Source organism: Narcine bancroftii, unplaced genomic scaffold (assembly GCF_036971445.1).
Source record: "Narcine bancroftii isolate sNarBan1 unplaced genomic scaffold, sNarBan1.hap1 Scaffold_729, whole genome shotgun sequence".
Lineage (NCBI taxonomy): Eukaryota > Metazoa > Chordata > Chondrichthyes > Torpediniformes > Narcinidae > Narcine > Narcine bancroftii.
In genome coordinates, this window is record NW_027212235.1 from 2,788 (window position 1) to 23,472 (window position 20,685).

Sequence of the window (20,685 nt, forward strand, 5' to 3'; positions counted from 1 at the left end):
TGCTTTTTAAACCTTCCTCTTCTTGTTCCAAGTTTTGCTCTCACAATTCCCGACGAGAAACAAAGTCATCCCAGACTTTTCATAAGTAATTGGTTAGAATCTGGTCATGTGCATAAGTTATCAGTCGTGCAAGTTAATGCCAAACTATAAACCATTGATACTGACTGTTAAGATTAGAGTGTTATGGAGGAAAAGCAGAAATGTGGAATATATCAACTCCTTCTCGTGTTTAAGCATGTTCATCAAATGCATCATTCTGTCCAGAGATAATAACACAACCCTTTAGGCATTGTCAACACTCAGTGGAAGGATCTGAAGTTTTAAAAACAATTTTATTATCAATTGAACTGCAATCAACTAAACTGCATATGGTCTCTCCAGATAGGAAAGGCACAGTGAGTTCCTTGAGCAGAATTTGCGCTGTGGCAGACGAGTAAACTGCAAGACTCGGACTGCTCCCATTGTGTTTCATTTTGTGAGTTTACAGTTTACTGTTACCAACTGACCCAGCTGTCACTGGACAACAGGCTACTTGTGGGAATAAAAGTCATTTTCAGTCTATATATTGCAAGTTAATATTTTTGTGTTCCACAAAGGAGTGTCAGACATCACAGAAACCTGAAGCACCTGGTCAAGTATTAAGTTTAGGCAGGGCAAAAAAAAACCTATTGTGAATAAAACTATTGTTTGTAAAGTGTTTTACTTCAACAGCCTATATTTGTAACAGTGACTTAATGCCACAAGAGCTCCAAAGATCAAAATGATAGCAGAGGTAAGGAATAGGTTGGGAGGAATGATCCATTTGGGCATGGGATTGACTGGGAAGAGAGGGATGGAAGGATTCAGAGTTGGCCTTCTGATCTGTCACCCAACCAGTTAAAGTGCAGTGATTAATGGCAGAAAAGAGGAAAGTTAATCCAGGATGGGGTATCAGGTTAGGAGGAATATTTCTAAAAGGGGACACTCAAAGAGAAGTTTGGGGGTTGATAGCTTATTGAAAGTGAATGAGGTCTTACCAGAGGAGCATGTGGAGATCAAGGCAAGAGGCTTGAATTTGTAGTTCTGGAAAGCTTGATGTGGTTTTGGTAGTGACGGTCAGGTGAGCTGACTTAGGTAGCAAAACCTGAGGTTTGAAGTGCTGAGGTTCAAGGCAAGGACAGGAAAACCGACTCTGTTGCTATGGCACCTTTCACCTTCCAACCATTACAAGCAAAGTGCTTTGCGGCCAATGAATTTCATTTGAGGTTTCATGTGATGTAGGAAACAGAACTCGGACATGTCACTATTTAGATGCAATGAGGTAATGAAGTGGTCAATATGAGGCGTGGTATTCCAGTTAGAGGACAACGTAGAGTGAAGGTAGACACAATATGACAGGCAGAGGGTTGAGAGAGGTTGCATTTTGGGGGGATAAGAGTGTGAAGAGGATGTTTTCTGTTTTGTTACGTTAAGCTGGAGGAAGTTGTAACTTACTGAGACTGGCTGCCAGATTTTCTGAGAGCATTGCTAGGGTCTGGAGATGGATGAGCTGCAGAAATGGGCGGGTGCTGGATGACTTCCTGACTGCAGTTTTACAATAATCAGATTAACAATGACTGAGGGATGTTGGCCAATTAATCAGACTCTCTTCCCATGGACCCACCAACATTGACATTTAAAGTTCAGCTTCTGAAGTATTCAATGGGTTGAATAGTTCACCTCACTCAGAGCACACTAATCCAAGGCCAGTAAAGCGTAATCGCATGGCATGAAACCATTCTGCTCACTGAGTTCACACCAACTTTATGTAAAATCAAACTAACTATTCCCACTCCCTCACCCTTCTTCTGTTCATTTCAAATACTTCCCTTTTGAACGCATTTCCAACTCCATTTGGGATCTTCCTTCATCCCTACCCGTGGCTGTGTATTCCAGACCAAACCACTCACTGTGCAAATGCTTTTCCTCCTGCCATTTTTCCTGCTCGTCTTCATTCTCTGCTTCCTGGTTCTTGATCCTTAAAATTTTAAATACCTTTATCAGATTATCTCGTAAGCTCTTCTGTTCCAAGGCAAACAGTTCCAATTTCTCCTGACGATCCGTATGACTGAAGCTTATCACTCCTTGGAATTATTTTAGTACATCATCTCCAAAGCCTCTACATCTTTTTTAACTCGAGATTGTGGAGTGAGCTGCCAGTGAGAGTGTTGGATGCAGGCTCAATTTTAATTTTTAAGAAGAATCTGGACAGATTGGAAAGATATGGAGGGCTATGGTTGGGGTGCAGGTCGGTGGGACTAGGGAGAATAGTTCAGCACTGACTTGAAGGGCCAAAGGGCATTGTATAATTTGTTAAAGGCAAAAAGACCAGAGGCAAAATGTGAAAGGGGAAATTACATCCATTGTGTCCCGGTCTGTACTGAATTTGGTGAAGAGGTTAAAGGGTGTGAATCATCCATGGTTCAATGGAAAGAAATGCAAACAAGTGCTGGCTTTCCATAATGCACCCAATCATGTTCAAGTAACCACTGCCATTCTGATTGTCATGGACATACAACACAGAAACAGGCCTTTCAGCTGAACATGTCCATGCTAACCGAGCTGGTCCCATTTGTCTGCATTTGGCACAGATTCCTCAAGACCTTTTCTATCCACGCGCCTGTCTTTCAAGCATTGTAGTGCAGCCCCTTTACAGCTTCCTTTAACAGCTCGTTCCGTGCACCCACCCACCCTCTGTGTGAAAAGGGTGTCCCTCAGGTTCCCTTTAACTCTCTTCCCTCTCACCTTTCATCTATGCTCTCTAGTGAAACAAGGAAGTCTGCGGACACTGTGATTGAGGTCAATACACAAACCTGCTGGAGAAACTCAGCAGGTCCCACAGTGGCCACAGGAGGCAAAGATATATAACCAGTATTTTGGGGCTGAGCACAGGCCAACAGCCCATGGATAGGAGGCCAGGAGAGAAAAGCTGAGAATTGATCGGAGAAATGTGGGGGGGTGGGGGTATGTCCATGAATGCAGAGCTGGGGGAAAGGAAAGGACTATGGAAACCGAGAGATTTGGTGGGAAAGGGGTGGGAGGTGCTAAAGGAAACAGGAGTCGATGTTAATGCCATCTGGTTGGAGGGTGCCCAGACGGAAGATGAGGTGTTGAGGGAATAACCGGGTTACGTTATTTCAACAGAGGTATAACATTTGCAAATTTCCAGTCCTGAAGGAAACAGAGGAAAAATGAGTCCACTTAGCAAAAATGAGCATTTACCATGAAAAGTGCAAAATACTCCACGTGATGGTAATCTGAAATTAAAACAGAAAGTGTAGAAAATCTGTGATCAGCGAGGCTTCATCTTGCTGCCACGTGGTCCTCTCTCCAGAGATGCTGTCAGATTTGTGGCGTATTTCCAAGATTTTTGTTTCAATTTCAGATTTACAGCACCTGGTGATATCTTGCAATTATGTTCACGTTTTAGTGGCCCACCGTCTTCCTGTTTGTATTTAAACACATTATGTTGTCAACTTATGCATGTCAAATAAAACAAATGATTATTTTAAAGGCATATATAATATGCCTCCAGTGAAACATCATCCACTGGACGTGCGAAAACCACACCATTCACTCCATGGATGGTTCACACCCTTTGACCTCTTCACCAAATTCAGTACAGACCGGGACACAATGGATGTAATTTCCCCTTTCACATTTTTCCCCTGATCTTTTTGCCTTTAACAAATTATACAATGCGTTTGTGTATGAGTTGGGGGTGGGTGGTGGAACAGCTCAGAGAAGCTGTTTCATTGAGTTAGGGCAAACTAAGATGCCTTTTCCCATTAATAGTTCAAGAACCAGAGAGGGAGCTTAAATCCCAAGCTAGAAGGGGAAAACTGTTTGCGCAGCGGGTTACTGTGATAGAGGTCTATAGAATCATGAGGGGCACAGGTAGGGTAATCACAGGCTTTTCCCCAGATTAGGGGGGATCTAGAACTAGAGGGGGATAGGTTCAAGGTGAGAGGGGAAAGATCTAAAAAGGGTCCTGAGGGCACGTTCTTCACAGAAGGTGGTGGGTAGAATGGATCATTCTGCCAGAGGAAATGGTAGAAGCAGGGAAACACCAAAGATAAAAATCCATTTAGAAAGGTACGTAGGTAGGAAATGTTTACAAGGATTTGGGATAAATGTAGGCAAGTGGGATTAGCTTGGTAGGCACCAACAAGATGGTCTGAAGAGCATGGTTCTGTGCTGTAGGATTCCAGCAAGGGTAGGAAAAACAATCAGAGCTCTCAAGTGGGAATTTGATCAACACTTCAGACCCAGTAACTTGCAGGGATGTGGGCTCAGAGTGAAAGAATAATGGTGACCAGATTGCTTCACAAGCATTACCATTGGCTCATGGGCCAAATGGCCTTCTCCTGTGCCAAAAGTTCCAGCGTTCATGAGTGTTGGACATTATGTAAGATGGATCGACTGGAATTCAAACGGGCATGTGTGTTTTGGCTTTTTCACCTGGCTGAAATAAATCTGTGGCTATGGTTGTAAAACACAAAAGCCTGCAGACACCGTGGATGGAGTAAAAACACAATACTGGAGAAACTCAAACAGTGTAGTTTATACAGCAAAGATAAAGATGCATAACCAACATTTCGGGTTTCAGCCCTTCATCAGGGTATGAACAAAATGGTAGAGGAGGAGAGGGGCAGGGGGAGGAGCCCAGTCCCACAGGCAAGAGGTAATAGGTGAATAAGCAAGTGGGGGTGGGGGACGGCGGGACGGCTCTGTGAATGGAGAGGGACGGGGGTGGAGAGCTGGAGGAAGGGAGGCAGAGGGATGGGGAAGAGAGGGAGAAGGGGGAGCAGTCCTGTTGTAGCGTACTGTACATTTTGTTCAGGCACCTGCATTTTGTTCATACCTTGTTGAAGGGCTCAATCCTGAAATGTTGATTGTGCATCTTTACCTTTATGTAAAGTCTACTGTTTCACCAGCTGAGTTTCTCCAGGATTGTGTTTTTACTGTGGCTATGAATGTCCAGTATCTGTGCCTTGTATTCAACAGCAGGTGAGCCAACTGGGACCCATTGTTTTGGCACTTTCACACACTAATGGAGCCCCATTAGTGGCATTCAGGTTTACAATACACGCATCAATATCTACAGGTCAACTGCATCATTTTCAACCTTAACGATGATATTTCCAAAAACATAAGTGGACGATTGCTTCTCGCTAAATGTCTGCGATGGCAGCAGCATGGTGTCGGCCTCTGGGGGAAGCTGCGGGACTGTCAAGTAATGTTTGGGGAGAGGCTCATTCTGCGGGTCCCTGTGGTGCTCCGGCACCTTGCCACATGGCACAAACACCAGGGAACCAGCCGATGCCGGGCCAGACAGCAGCAGGTCGTCCAAGGGTTCATCTGGGCCACCACGGGGAAGGGAGCTGATGGAAAAGATGGAGCAAGAGCGGGCCTGGAAGGCCTGCTGGCGGGGGCTGAGCTGGCTGATGCCCGTCACGTTGGAGCTGGTCCTCCTCTGGCCGGCTGGTGGCTTGGCATGTAGTAGGTCAGCTGGGGCGCCGGCCTGCTGCTGGGCCCGCCCGAGGCCAGCCTTCACCTCCAACCGGCGCTGCCAGTGGTGTAGGGCCTTGCGAAACCTCTTGCTGAGCAGCGCATACAGCAGCGGGTTGATGTCCGAGTTGAGCAGGGCCAACCAGTAGGCAGCAGTCACTAGGCCTGGAGGCACGCTGGAAGCTTGCTGACTACCTGCCACAGCTGCTTCGACGGCTTGCACCAGGCCTACCACCTCATAGGGCACCCAGCAGCAGAAGAAGGCGAAGATGACCAAGAAGAGGCGGAAGGCCCCGTGGTGCTCCCGGCCAGGGCTGCTGTACTTGCAGAAGATGTCCGGTCCCTTGGCCTGTACACCTGGCTGACAGCAGCCGTGGCCTTCCTCACACCGATAGTCAGACAGGACAGATGAGTGGACGCTGGTGATGAGGTGCGAGAAGGTGGGGCGGTCGGCAGCGTGACCTCTGGCTGCCGGGCGGCGCTGCAGCTGGTTCTCAATGTCGTGGATCCTCTTGGCATGGCTGCGCGCCACGCCAACGATACGCACGTAGCAGAAGATCATGACGGAGGCGGGCAGCAGGAAGGAGAAGACAGCCACGAAACCTGTGTAGCTCAGGCTGTCGGCCCACGCCACTGAGCAGCTGCGGATAGCTGGAGAGTAGCCGAAGCGGCCCCAGCCCAGCAGCGGGGGGCAGCTGCTGAGCGCCGACTGCAGCCAGATCCAGGCCACAGTAGCGGCCGTGCGACGCACTGTGCTCCGTGAGTGGTACTGCAGGCAGTCAATGATGGCATGGTAGCGGTCCAGCGCGATGGCAGCCAGGGTCAGCACCGAGGCAGTGCAGTACACCGACGACGTGTAGCCCACGTAGAGGCACAGGTCCTGCATGGGGATAAGCAGAAAGAGGAATGGTCACAGGGCCAGAAACACAGGAGTGGTACCATGCATCACCATCAATGAAATACAGGTAACTGAACACAGCCATCAACGAGATACAGGCACACTCAACAGCATCAGTGAGGTACAGGCACACCCAACACCATCAGTGAGATACAAGCACACCCAACACCATCAGTGAGATACAGGCACATCCAACACCACCAGTGGGATATCGGCACACCCAACACAGCCATCAGTGAGATACAGGCACACCCAACACCATCAGTGAGATACAGGCACACCCAACACCATCAGTGAGATACAGGCACATCCAACACCACCAGTGGGATATCGGCACACCCAACACAGCCATCAGTGAGATACAGGCACACCCAACACCATCAGTGAGATACAGGCACACCCAACACCATCAGTGAGATACAAGCACACCCAACACCATCAGTGAGATACAGGCACACCCAACACCATCAGTGAGATACAGGCACACTCAACAGCATCAGTGAGATACAGGCACACTCAACAGCATCAGTGAGATACAGGCAAACTCAACACAGTCATCAGGGAGATACAGGCACACTCAACAGCATCAGTGAGATACAGGCAAACTCAACACAGTCATCAGGGAGATACAGGCACACCCACACCACCAGTGGGATACCGGCACACCCAACACCACCAGTGGGATACCGGCAGCCCCAACATTATCAGTGAGGTACAGGCACATCCAACACCACCAGTGGGATACAGGCAAACCCAACACAGTCATCAGGGAAATACAGGCACACCCAACACCACCACTGGGATACAGGCAGCCCCAACATTATCAGTGAGGAACAGGCACACCCAACACCATCAGCAAGATAGAGGACATTAACCTTGCATCAGGGAAAGGTCAGGAACAGAATGTCCCTGCGAGTACATAGACCTTTGTTAATGAGGAATATTGTGACTCTCCTCATGAGAAGAAAGGAGACATGGCATCGTCAATATTAAGTGTTCAAGCAATTCCCACAGTAAGTGTGGGTGTTTTAGTATACCCAAAAGGAAAATGAGAGGGGCAAACTAAAGACATGAGGTGGATCTGGCAGACAGGATAAAGGAAAATCCCAAATAATTCTATTCAGAGTAAAAGGGTCCCAAGGGAAAGAATTGTCCCATTAGTTTTTACAGTGGAGGAGATCACTGGCAGCAAATGAATTGAAGTAAACCAGTTGCAATGCCCTCCAGTATAAAATATGCCAAGGTGTTGGCAACCATTGAGTGCATTAAAGTGGGACAGATGCCTAAGGCATGACCAAGGGCATCTTGAGACTTTGTGGGTATCTCAGGAAGAATTTGTAGAGTCCCTTCCACAGGTAATCCCCATCTCCCAGCACAATTGCCACTGTTCGATAAAGATAGGCATCCTCCCCTCATCAACTCCCCATCCTAACATTCAGTCAAACAAAGGCCAACAGAATATTCCACCCCTTGTACTATCCAATAAGACATTGGAAAATAAGCAGGGGTCTATCAGATGCAGGGACACTAGGACATTCCAGCCCACAGCAAAACTGCCCAACAGTCATGATTTTAATGCAAAATCAACCTCTGGTGAGAGTTGGGATGTTTCAGTGATACAAGAAATAAGGAGGGGTGATTGGGCACTGATCCAGATTGCTCGAGTGGGAACCGACACGAACCTGACGGGTTGAATGGTCTATGTAAATTAAGTTCACCGTCTAAGTTCTCCAGAAAATCAGAGATCACTGTCATCGATTTCCACAACATTTTGCTGTTTTGCAGAATAATATCCTGAAGTCATAAATATATGAGATCTCCAGAAAACGATATTCCTTGAAAAGTATGCACTTTGTGGGCATGACATGCCATATTGCCTTGTTAATGATCTTTCTGGCCAGAAAGTTTTACATTTATCCCCATTTGGGGATCTCTCTTTTGCTTCTCTTTCTCTGACTGTAAGAGGTGCTTCAGGCAATTTCTGCCTTACGGCAGACAAAGATTATTTCTTTTTTGTGATATTTCACTCTCTTTATTACATGACAATAAATTGAATCTTGAACCTTGGTTGTTATCTTTAAATCTTTCATGTCCACAAATGTCTGGTGTCTGCAGAGGCTTAGTTCAGCGACCTAATCTGGAGTTTTTTTTTAATTCACTCACAGATTTCCTTCCCAGTAGGACGCCACTGAAGCAGGTGTTTTATTTTAAACAACAATCTAGTAATTTCCTGATTGCCATGAGAAATACCAGCCTTTTCTTTTATTTCAGATTCATCTAACTACTTGAATTTGTACTTCCCAGCTACTGCCACCAATTTCAGGTTTATTGTCAGAATACATACAACCCTGAGATTCTTTTCCACACAAGTGAGGCAGAATTACCTCTTACTGGTCGTGCCAAAAAACTGTACTCAATGTACACACGAGAACAAATCAATAAAGGTAAACAAACTGACTGTGCAATACAGTGAGAACAAAAAGAAAATCAATAAAGTGCACAAGTAAGAGTCCTTATGAATCCCTGATTGAGTTTGTTGTTCAGGAGTCTGATGGTGGAGGGATACCAACTGTTCCTGAACCTGGTGGTGTGAGTCTTGTGGCACCTAGACCTCTTTCCTGATGGTAGCAGAGAGAACAGAGTGTGTGCTGGGTGGTGTGGATCTTTGATGATGGCTGCTGCTCTCTGACGGCAGAGATCCCTGTAGATGTTCTCGATGGTGGGGAAGGTTTCTCCTGTGGTGTCCTGGGCTGTGTCCACTACGTTTTGCAGGGCTTTATGCTCAGGGATATTGGTGTTCCCATACCAGACCGTGATGCAGCTGGTCAGCACACTTTCCGCCACATACCTGTAGAGGTTTGCCAGTTTCTGATGTCATACCGAACCCCCGCAAGCTCCCGAGGGAGTAGACGCGCTGGCGTGGTTTCTTCACGATGCCATTGGTGTGTTTGGTCCAGGAAACATCCTCTGAGATAATGACTCACAAGAACTTAAGCCAAAAGAGTATTCGGCTTTCTGTATATAAACTTATGAGGGGTGCAGACAGAGTAAATGCAAGCAGGATTTCTCCTTTGAGGTTGGGTGAGACAAGAACTAGAAGTCAAGGGTTAAGAGTGAAAGGTGAGATGCCAAGAGAGAGAGAGAGAGAGAGAGAGAGAGAGAGAGAGAGGTGTGGAGAGAGGTGTGTGGAGAGAGGAGTGTGTAGAGAGGTGTGTGGATAGAGGAGTGTGTGGAGAGAGGTTTGTGGAGAGAGGAGTGTGTGGAGAGAGGTTTGTGGAGAGAGGAGTGTGTGGAGAGAGGTGTGTGGAGAGAGGTGTGTGGAGAGAGGTTTGTGGAGAGAGGAGTGTGTGGAGAGAGGAGTGTGTGGAGAGAGGTGTGTGGAGAGAGGAGTGTGTAGAGAGGTGTGTGGATAGAGGAGTGTGTGGAGAGAGGTTTGTGGAGAGAGGAGTGTGTGGAGAGAGGTTTGTGGAGAGAGGAGTGTGTGGAGAGAGGAGTGTGTGGAGAGAGGTGTGTGGAGAGAGGTGTGTGGAGAGAGGTTTGTGGAGAGAGGAGTGTGTGGAGAGAGGAGTGTGTGGAGAGAGGAGTGTGTGGAGAGAGGTGTGTGGAGAGAGGTGTGTGGAGAGAGGTGTGTGGAGAGAGGTTTGTGGAGAGATGAGTGTGTGGAGAGAGGAGTGTGTGGAGAGAGGAGTGTGTGGAGAGAGGTTTGTGTGCAGAGAGGTGTGTGGAGAGAGGAGTGTGTGGAGAGAGGAGTGTGTGGAGAGAGGAGTGTGTGGAGAGAGGTGTGTGGAGAGAGGAGTGTGTGGAGAGAGGTTATGGAGAGAGGTTTGTGGAGAGAGGAGTGTGTGGAGAGAGGAGTGTGTGGAGAGAGGAGTGTATGGAGAGAGGTGTGTGGAGAGGTGTGTGGAGAGAGGAGTGTGTGGAGAGAGGTGTGTGGATAGAGGAGTGTGTGGAGAGAGGTTTGTGGGAGAGAGGAGTGTGTGGAGAGAGGTTTGTGGAGAGAGGAGTGTGTGGAGAGAGGTTTGTGGAGAGAGGAGTGTGTGGAGAGAGGAGTGTGTGGAGAGAGGTGTGTGGAGAGAGGTTTGTGGAGAGGGGAGTGTGTGGAGAGAGGAGTGTGTGGAGAGAGAAGTGTGTGGAGAGAGGTGTGTGGAGAGAGTAGTGTGTGGAGAGAAGTGTGTGGGGAGAGAGGTGTGTGGATAGAGGAGTGTGTGGAGAGAGGTTTGTGGAGAGAGGAGTGTGTGGAGAGAGGAGTGTGTGGAGAGAGGTGTGTGGAGAGAGTAGTGTGTGGAGAGAAGTGTGTGGGGAGAGAGGTGTGTGGATAGAGGAGTGTGTGGAGAGAGGTTTATGGAGAGAGGTTTGTGGAGAGAGGAGTGTGTGGAGAGAGGAGTGTGTGGAGAGAGGAGTGTGTGGAGAGAGGTGTGTGGAGAGGTGTGTGGAGAGAGGAGTGTGTGGAGAGAGAAGTGTGTGGAGAGAGGTGTGTAGAGAGAGTAGTGTGTGGAGAGAAGTGTGTGGGGAGAGAGGTGTGTGGATAGAGGAGTGTGTGGAGAGAGGTGTGTGGAGAGAGGTGTGTGGAGAGAGGAGTGTGGAGAGAGGAGTGTGTGGAGAGAGGTTTGTGTGAAGAGAGGTTTGTTGAGAGAGGTGTGTGGAGAGAGGAGAGGTTTGTGTGGAGAGAGGTTTGTGGAGAGAGGTGTGTGGAGAGAGGTTTGTGGAGAGAGGAGTGTGTGGAGAGAGGAGTGTGTGGAGAGAGGTGTGTGTGGAGAGAGGTTTGTGTGGAGAGAGGTTTGTGGAGAGAGGAGAGGAGTGTGGAGAGAGGTTTGTGTGGAGAGAGGTTTGTGGGAGAGAGGTGTGTGTGGAGAGAGGTTTGTGAAGAGAGGAGTGTGTGGAGAGAGGTTTGTGTGGGAGAGAGGTTTGTGTGGAGAGAGGTTTGTGGAGAGAGGAGAGGAGTGTGGAGAGAGGTTTGTGGAGAGAGATGTGTGGAGAGAGGTTTGTGGAGAGAGGAGTGTGTGGGGAGAGAGGAGTGTGTGGAGAGAGTGTGTGGAGAGAGGTGTGTGGAGAGAGGTGTGTGGAGAGAGGTGTGTGGAGAGAGGTGTGTGGAGAGAGGTTTGTGGAGAGAGGAGTGTGTGGAGAGAGGAGTGTGTGGAGAGAGGAGTGTGTGGAGAGAGGTTTGTGTGCAGAGAGGTGTGTGGAGAGAGAGTGTGGAGAGAGGAGTGTGTGGAGAGAGGAGTGTGTGGAGAGAGGTGTGTGGAGAGAGGAGTGTGTGGAGAGAGGTTTGTGGAGAGAGGAGTGTGTGGAGAGAGGAGTGTGTGGAGAGAGGAGTGTGTGGAGAGAGGTGTGTGGAGAGAGGTGTGTGGATAGAGGAGTGTGTGGAGAGAGGTTTGTGGAGAGAGGAGTGTGTGGAGAGAGGTTTGTGGAGAGAGGAGTGTGTGGAGAGAGGTATGTGGAGAGAGGTTTGTGGAGAGAGGAGTGTGTGGAGAGAGGAGTGTGTGGAGAGAGAAGTGTGTGGAGAGAGGTGTGTGGAGAGAGTAGTGTGTAGAGAGAAGTGTGTGGGGAGAGAGGTGTGTGGATAGAGGAGTGTGTAGAGAGGTATGTGGAGAGAGGTGTGTGGAGAGAGGTGTGTGGAGAGAGGAGTGTGTGGAGAGAGGTTTGTGTGAAGAGAGGTTTGTGGAGAGAGGAGAGGTTTGTGTGGAGAGAGGTTTGTGGATAGAGGTGTGTGGAGAGAGGTGTATGGAGAGAGGTTTGTGGAGAGAGGAGTGTGTGGAGAGAGGAGTGTGTGGAGAGAGGTGTGTGTGGAGAGAGGTTTGTGTGGAGAGAGGTTTGTGGAGAGAGGAGAGGAGTGTGGAGAGAGGTTTGTGTGGAGAGAGGTTTGTGGAGAGAGGAGTGTGTGGAGAGAGGTTTGTGAAAAGAGGAGTGTGTGGAGAGAGGTTTGTGTGGAGAGAGGTTTGTGTGGAGAGAGGTTTGTGGAGAGAGGAGAGGAGTGTGGAGAGAGGTTTGTGTGGATTGAGGTATGTGTGGAGAGAGGTTTGTGGAGAGAGGTGTGGAGAGAGGAGTGTTGTGAGAGGAGTGTGTGGAGAGAGGTTTGTGTGGAGAGAGGTTTGTGGAGAGAGGTTTGTGTGGAGAGAGGTTTGTGGAGAGAGTAGTGTGTGGAGAGAGGTTTGTGGAGAGAGGAATGTGTGGAGAGAGGAGTGTGTGGAGAGAGGTTTGTGGAGAGAGGTGTGTGGAGAGAGGAGTCTGTGGAGAGAGGAGTCTGTGGAGAGAGGAGTCTGTGGAGAGAGGAGTCTGTGGAGAGAGGAGTGTGTGGAGAGAAGTTTGTGGAGAGAGATGTGTGGAGAGAGGAGTGTGTGGAGAAAGGTGTGTGGAGAGTGTTGTGTGGAGAGAGGAGTGTGTGGAGAGAGGTGAGTGGAGAGAGTGCGTGGAGAGAGGTTTGTGTGGAGAGAGGTTTGTGGAGAGAGGAGTGTGTGGAGAGAGGTTTGTGGAGAGAGGAGTGTGTGGAGAGAGGAGTGTGTGGAGAGAGGTGTGTGTGGAGAGAGATTTGTGTGGAGAGAGGTGTGTAAAGAGAGAAGTGTGTGGAGAGAGGTGTGTGGAGAGATGATTGTGTGGAGAGAGGTTTGTGGAGAGAGGAGTGTGTGGAGAGAGGTTTGTGGAGAGAGGAGTGTGTGGAGTGAGGAGTGTGTGAGAGAGGAGTGTGTGGAGAGAGGTTTGTGGAGGGAGGAGTGTGTGGAGAGAGGTTTGTGGAGAGAGGAGTGTGTGGAGTGAGGAGTGTGTGAGAGAGGAGTGTGGAGAGAGGAATGTGTGGAGAGAGGTGTGTGGCGAGAAGTGTGTGGAGAGATGTGTGTGGGGAGAGGAGTGTGTGGAGAAAGGAGTGTGGAGAGAGGTGTGTGGAACGAGTTGCCAGCTGAAGTGGTGAATACTGCTCGATTTTGACATTTAAGAAAAATTTGGATAGGTACATGGATGGGAGGGGTATTGAGGGCTATGATCCAGGTGCAGTCATTGGGACGAGGCAGAATAATAGTTTGGCACAGTCTAGATGGGCCAAAGGGCCTGTTTCTCTGATGTTGTGTTCGCTGGTTTACAATCTTCAGTTTAAAACCATGAAATAAGTGATGTGACAAGGATTCCAGGAATGCTTTTTGTACCAAAGCCTAAAAATTGTTTTCGCAAGATCACAAGACCAAGGAACAGAACCAGGCCATTATTCCCATTGAGTCTGTTCCGTAAATCTACTCTAAGCTACTCTACCCTAGTTCTAATTTCTGGCATGAAATGAGTATTTAAACATATCTCATCTGTTTGCATATACTTGCACCTTAAAAATCTTAGTTTTGTGTGAATCGTCATTCTCTCAAAAGTTGCAACTTTTTGCATTAGAAATATTAGTCTGCTACATTTCACATTTATTCATGTTCCAGCTCCTACCTGAACGCTCTATGAAAATTTTAATTATTAATTCACACTAATGTAAAACTCTTATATGATTATTAACATTTTGCCCTTTACTTCATGGTTTGCTGAGTGTGAATATTCCGCAATCTTATTGGTTGCTCTGGTGTTTACATAGGACCACAGAAATAGGCCATTCAGGACAACCAGTTGGTGTTTAAGCTCCACTGAATCTCTCCATTTCTCTCTAGGCTCCCTTCAAAAGCAGATACAATAAAACCCCTGGTATCCAGCACCTATAGTTAAAAAGGCAAATGGTATGTTGGCCTTCATATCAAGAGGGTTTGAGTCCAGGAACAAGGATACCTTACTGCAGCTGTACAGGGCCTTGGTGAGACCCCACCTGGAGTATTGTGTGCAGTTTTGGTCACCTTATCGAAGGAAGGATGTTCTTGCAATGGAGGGAGTGCAGAGGCGATTCACCAGGCTGATACCTGGAATGGCAGGAATGACTTAGGAGGAAAGATTGCGCAAATTGGGATTGTACTCCCTGGAGTTTAGAAGATTGAGAGGGGATCTCATAGAGACCTATAAAATTCTGGCAGGACTGGACAGATTGGATGCAGTTGGGATGTTTCAAAGGATGGGAAAATCCAGAACCTGGGACCATGGTTTGAGGATAATAGGCAAACCATTTAGGACCGAGATGAGGAGGAATTTCTTGACCCAGAGGATGGTGAATCTGTGGAATTCATTGCCACAGAGGGCAGTAGAGGGAGGTTCATTAAATATATTTAAGAGGGAATTAGATCTATTTCTTCAGTATAAGGGTATTAAAGGTTATGGAGAGAAGGCAGGGACGGGGTACTGAACTTTAAGATCAGCCATGATGTCGTTGAATGGCGGAGCAGGTTCGAAGGGTCGAATGACCTACTCCTGCTCCTATCTTCTATGTTTTTCTATGTTTCTAAGCTGGATAAGTGCTGTTTGCTCGAGTCTGCGTGATTAGTGAATTCGCAGCGAGGCATGCCAATTTTAAACTTGCCTATTTTTTACCCATTTCTTTTCCACAATTTATTTTTTGCCAGTTGCTTGAGGGTGCTGGTTGCTGGAATTCTGGGCAACTGGGCTTTTACTGTATGTTTGCTTGCCTCAACCACTCTCTCCGGAAGCAAATTCCACAGTCTCACCATTTTGGCCAAAAAAAGCCTATTTGAATTTAGTATTGTATTTCTGAGAGACTATTTTATATTGTTGACTCGTAATGCTGTTTCCCATAAGTGAAAGCATTTCATATAATGATTATAACAACACTGATTCACCACAGCCAACAAACAAATAAAGAATACCCTCACTCGTTTCACACCCCCATGAAGTTGACTTTCTTTATTATTCACCAGACACAACATTGCGTTCTTTAACTCCCCAAACACCACCCAGCTAAACCCCTCTGACCTTCTCATTGGTTCACCGCTACACGGGTGAGTAATCCTGACCCTCTCACTCTCCTCCTCCTCCTGCGTCCGAGATCCATCACTCGCACAGTGGCACTTTACACGCCCACGTTTGTGCAGTATTACTCCTGTGCATTGCTTTGCTGACAGCATCAGCGGCGGCTGGCATCGCTCCCGATGAAGGTAAGTACACAACCGCAACAAAACGTCCTATTAGGTCACCTCTCAAACTCAAGAGCAAAGAGACTATTTCCTTCCAACTGGCTAAAAGGTCAGCAGACCCTGCATTGCCTGTAGGGTTGAATGGTGCAAAAACATTAAACCATGACAGGTAACCAACATCAACCTTCTGCTCCACTTACCAACATTCGCTGTTCTTTCTTACAGAAAAACTATTCACATTTTATTGAATAAGCAAGCACAGCAGTTATTTAGACATAATGGTCAAACAACAAATATTTTAAACAGTGCTTTAAGATTATTTATTAACTGATTCAGCATTGGGGGGTGGGAAATTGTTTGTAAAACAGACTGGTTGATGCCTCATAGGATATACATGCAATTAGTGCATCCATTACCCAAAGCTCTTCATAATGAACAACAACGGCAGTTAGTGCAAAGCCTTTACAGCACCAGTGATCAGGACTGGAGTTCGAATCTCTCGCTGTCTGTAACGAGTTTGTATGTTCTCCCCATGTCTGCGTGGGATTTCCCCGGGGGCTCCGGTTTCCTTCCATTGTAGGTTCATTGGATGTAATTGGGCAGCATGCACTCGTGGGTCAAAAGGGCCTGTTACTGTGTTGTATGTCTAAATTAAAAACTTGACTTTTTTATAAATTAATTAAAAATACTGGAGTATTATCAAACAAAAATGACCCCCGCAGCCACCCATAAAGCGATCCTGCAAAGATCGTGACAAGGTGCAGCACAAGAGGACATGAAACAGTGTACGTAACATGAGGCGAGAACAGACCTGAGAGGGTGTGGGCCCAGCGGACCATGTAGGGTGAACTGTAACTAGAGTGGACAGAGCACAGGGGGAACAAAATGGAGTCCGCACCGTCTCACCCTTCCAAGTCCGTTCGAGACTCATGCAACCTTTACCTTTACACGTCTGCTTACACTATATGTGGTCATGTTCCTTCCAGGTCTGGGTTAGAACCTCATGGAACTGAAAGGGCAAAGACAGTGGGAATTATTTTCAAGCGGACCTGGAAGGAACGTGGCACCTTGGTGCTCGGCCAGACCTGATCGGGTGAAGACAGCATGGGGCTCCCGTAGATGTGGTGTGGGATGAACCTGTAACATGGATGGTAGAGATAGCTAATAGAAGAATGTGTGGCAATAATAGGTCTCTGGGTGGGAAAGCTGCTTGTGAGCAACCCAGGCAGTAGGAAGACCTGCAGGGGGATGAGAGAGCACAGTTGGTATAGTTCCTCAGGAGTAAGCTGATGAGGCCTTGAATGAAAGAGCAGGCACCAGGAAGGAATTAGTTACAGGCCACCAAAGTGTGTTAAAGAATTGCTGGAGGGACTCAGCAGGTCAGACAACATCCTGCATCAGCAGCTTTTTTGATTCTGCACCAAATTGTCAAATTGGATCTAGCATAATTTAGAAAATGAAAGTTGTGGTGTGGGGGGGTGGGGTGACTGAAGTAATTTCACAAACAATCAAACTTTAATTGATAATTTTTGGTTCAAAGCTCGATGATGATTTTGTGGAATGTATACAAGAAGCTTTTCTACATGCAGATTAATAGGCTTATGGAACATGTCCTTAGTGTTTATGTAACATAAAAAGTTCATAATAAATGTCTAGTTATTTAAATAAATCCATTTTGGCATTACAGTAAATCTATGTCAAGCCAAATCAGTTTACTGTGCCTTGGGATATTGTGGTCACAGCAATAACCATTTAAGCCATTGGAGGGTGCTCATGTCATGTTTCTGCAGCCAGTCATGTCATTGAGTGATGGCTTTATTGTGGTACATAAGACTATGAGGGGGTTAGATAGGGGGACAGCAAACACCTTTTTCCTAGGGTGAGACAACTGTTTAAGATGAGTGGAGGGGAGATGTCAGAGGAAAGGTTTTTACACAGAGTGGTGGGTGCCTGGAATGCACTGCCGAGGTGGTGATGGAGGCTGGTACAAAAGCCACATTTAAAAGACTTTTAGACAGGCACATAATGCAAGGAAACTAGAGGGTGATGGGTACAAGGTTGGGAAGGAGTAGATTGTTGTGGGGTAGGTTTACATGGTTGGTGTAGTGGCAAGTACAACACTGTTACAGCACCAGCGACTGGGACTTGGATTCAAATCCCGTACTGTCTATAAGGAGTTGGTATGTTCTTCCCCTTGTCTGCGTGGGTTTTCCACAGAGGCTCTGGTTTCCTCCCACCGTTCAAAACGTACCGGGGTTGTAGGTTAATTGGGTGTAAATTGGGCAACACAGGCTCGTGGGCCGAAATGGCCTGTTACCATGCTGTATGTCTAAATTTAACGTAAAAATTCACATAAGGGGGCACAACATTTGTGGGGAGAAGGGTCTGTACTGTACTGTCATGTTCTATGAGGTTGTACTATCCATTCCTATTCCTCCACAATGCTTCTATGTCACCTCTGAGGTTCGTGTTACTGGGCTGTAAAGAACAAGGTTTAAGCCATCCATGAGGAAAGGAGCAGACATGACCCTAGGGGAACTCTCTCCTGAGGTTTGTCTATACAATTACACCGTCATCCCTGAGACAATCAATCTTGCTCAGTAGTGTGGAACTGACACGGTAAGTGTTCCTCCCTACGCTGCCATTGAGGAGGTGTTATAGTTTAGAACAACTGTTCTCCTTCCTGTCTTCCTTTGGTGGATCAATCAGTTCCCCTCCAAGCTAACCAGCACTCAGAAGGAGAATCAAGCATTGAGGGAACAAAATGAAGAAATTAACTATTCATCTCCAGGTGAGGCCTGGTGTCACTCCCATTAGGTTGGACAAGTAATGAACAAACCTGTTACTTGACCTTGGCTTCATGAACTATCCATTTGTCCATGACATTACTGCAAGGAGAAACCATGACATAATTCTCATGGATGTGAAGTCTTTAAACCGCAGGCACTCTCCACTATGTTATGTGGCACTGCTACTTGCTAAATGAGATTCTGAGTAGATCAGGCAGTTAAATCAATTAATAAGGCAGTGTTGACAAGCAGCCCAAGGACAATTATATTCTACACCAGCCATTCTCAACTTTTTTTGGCTATGGCCCCTTTAGGACTCTATTCAATGTTTATGGGCCCCCTTTCCCCATGAAGTTGTCAAATTCCGTCCTTCTCTCCCTCCAACTCAGGGTTGGCATATGGGGGGGGGACTTTCACGGGCCATTCCCCCCCCAAATGAGTCATTGACCCCCCCCCCACCTGAACACGAGCGGCACACGAAACTGCCACACGAGTGGCAGTTTGTGCCCCCCTCCTGTAGTTAATGCCCTCGATTAGATTTGATCTGTCGCCGACTCTGCTCTGACTACATAAAGAACAATAAAATATTTTATGATTTCAGTCCATGGCCCCCCGTCATGTGCTGCGGTCCCCAGAGAGGGCAGATGAGACACTCCCCCCCTTTGAGAATGGCTCTTCTACAATAATTAGTGATGACATTCCACGGAATTTCCCTCACCCCATCTCCACCCACCAGGTCATGAAGAATATGCTGATTGAAGTTCTAGGCTGATGTAAAAATAAGTAGCAGATTTCCAATGTGATTACATGCGTAATATTTTTTTAAAAATATTCGGCAAAGTGATCAGATTCATTGATCGGATCAAGGTTCTGCTGTATTCTCACAGTCACCCGTAACTGTGGGATAGCTCATAGTAGAAGGTCCACTGAACCACACCGAAGTCCCATGCACGAGTTAGTCAAGACTGAAGGGGCTGCAAACGTCCTCGAACCAAAGTGCCAAAAGGACGATTCACCACGGAGGCACCAGAGACTGGAATTTGGACCAAAGGTAAACGACCTGCTGGAGGAGCTGCAGGAACTCAGCAGGTCGGGCAGCATCAACAGAACCCTGACGAAAGGGTTTCAGCCCATTACGGTGACTACTTATTGCTATCCACGGATGCTGCCTGACCTGATGAACTCCTCCAGCAGCTCATGTTATTGGTGGATGTGATTTATCACTTCGACTTGCTCGGATCCCAGGAATGACACACCACAGTAACCAGTATTGAACACAATCAGTTAACACCATGGCATGCCAAGAACTTGCTGAGAACACTATCCATAGCTCAGGAGTTTGAACCTGACAATATCCCAGATGTAGAACTGAAGGTCTGAATTCCTGAACTAGCTGTGGCCACTAGCGAGGCTGCTCCAGTACCACACACACACTGGCACTACCTGACAATGCCCAGGCCTGTCCCATCCACACAAAACAGGTACATTCCAATTTGTTCATAGTTCGTACCTCAAGCCCTAAACATCGGTTATGTATCCTTATCTCTACTATATAAAGGACACGGTTTGACCTGGGGAGTTTCTCCAACTTTGTGTTTTTACTTCAACCGCGAGGATCCTGCAGATGTTTGAGTTTTACCACATTCCTTCTTTTTAAAATATTTTTATTGAGTTTAACATATAAGCATAAATACAGAATTCACAATTACATAAAAACCATGAATAAAACTAGATAAAACTACATCAATAATTGCTTATAAATACCTCAAAAACACTTAATTGGAATGATCTATGTCCCTTGGAAAATGAAACTGATTTGAGTTGAGATCCTGTATATCATTGGAAAAATAACGTATCATTTACGTGATAATTATCTTTTTATCAGTAAGTTTGGGGCCTTTATTTGGATTATTTGGGTTTAGAATTTTGAATTCTTTGCCCACATTGATGTTGCTCCAGTCCATGGTAATTAATTATGTTTTATTGTAGTTTATATCTCCTTTTTCCTTTATTATTTCCTCCTCATTTTTTCTTTTTTTTGGGGGTGGGGTAGATTAGATGTTTAGGCAAGGTTTGGGGGAGTGGATATGGGGAGGAAGGTGTATAGGGGAGGGTTGAATTGATAGTGGTGGGGGGGGGTTGGGTTCTATATCATGTATTCATTATTGACAATATGTATTATTGGCTTTTTTTCATGGTTTTAAAATGTTAAATAAAATATTTTTTTTAATGATTTATGTGACCATGTTAAACCCATTTGTTGAAATAACTTGTACAAAATAAGGGGGGAAAAAAACCAAAGACTAACTCTAATCTATCCCCTCCCTCTAATCAAGGTTACCTTATAAATTAATTTTAAAAATCAATAAAGTGGAACCACTGGTGACCCCTGGAAAACAGGCAATGAACCACCAGAATATACAATAATTGTTAATTCTTCCAATTAATAAAAAAATTCTAAGAATGGGCCACACAA

The 20,685-nt window shown here is 46.6% G+C and overlaps 1 protein-coding gene across 1 annotated transcript; it reads right to left on the minus strand.

Moving 5' to 3' along the window:
- Positions 1-313: 313 nt before the first annotated feature.
- Positions 314-16,259, minus strand: LOC138751123 (5-hydroxytryptamine receptor 1D-like). The gene is made up of 4 exons (XM_069913193.1): positions 16,232-16,259; positions 15,385-15,549; positions 9,276-9,394; positions 314-6,409 (listed from the first exon to the last, which is right to left on the minus strand). The coding sequence occupies exons 1-4, from the start codon at positions 16,257-16,259 to the stop codon at positions 5,120-5,122; spliced, it is 1,602 nt and encodes a 533-aa protein (XP_069769294.1). The 3' UTR covers positions 314-5,119.
- Positions 16,260-20,685: the final 4,426 nt, after the last annotated feature.

What these genes read in the sequence shown, in the direction of transcription:
- LOC138751123 (XM_069913193.1), bottom strand. Translation starts at nt 16,259, where the DNA reads ATGGTCCGCTGGGCCCACACCCTCTCAG. An exon ending in CTGGGCCCACACCCTCTCAG is followed by an intron (nt 15,550 to 16,231) that starts GTCTGTTCTCGC and finishes TCAACCCTACAG; the next exon opens with GCAATGCAGGGTCTGCTGAC. An exon ending in CAGCAAAGCAATGCACAGGA is followed by an intron (nt 9,395 to 15,384) that starts GTAATACTGCAC and finishes TCATTATCTCAG; the next exon opens with AGGATGTTTCCTGGACCAAA.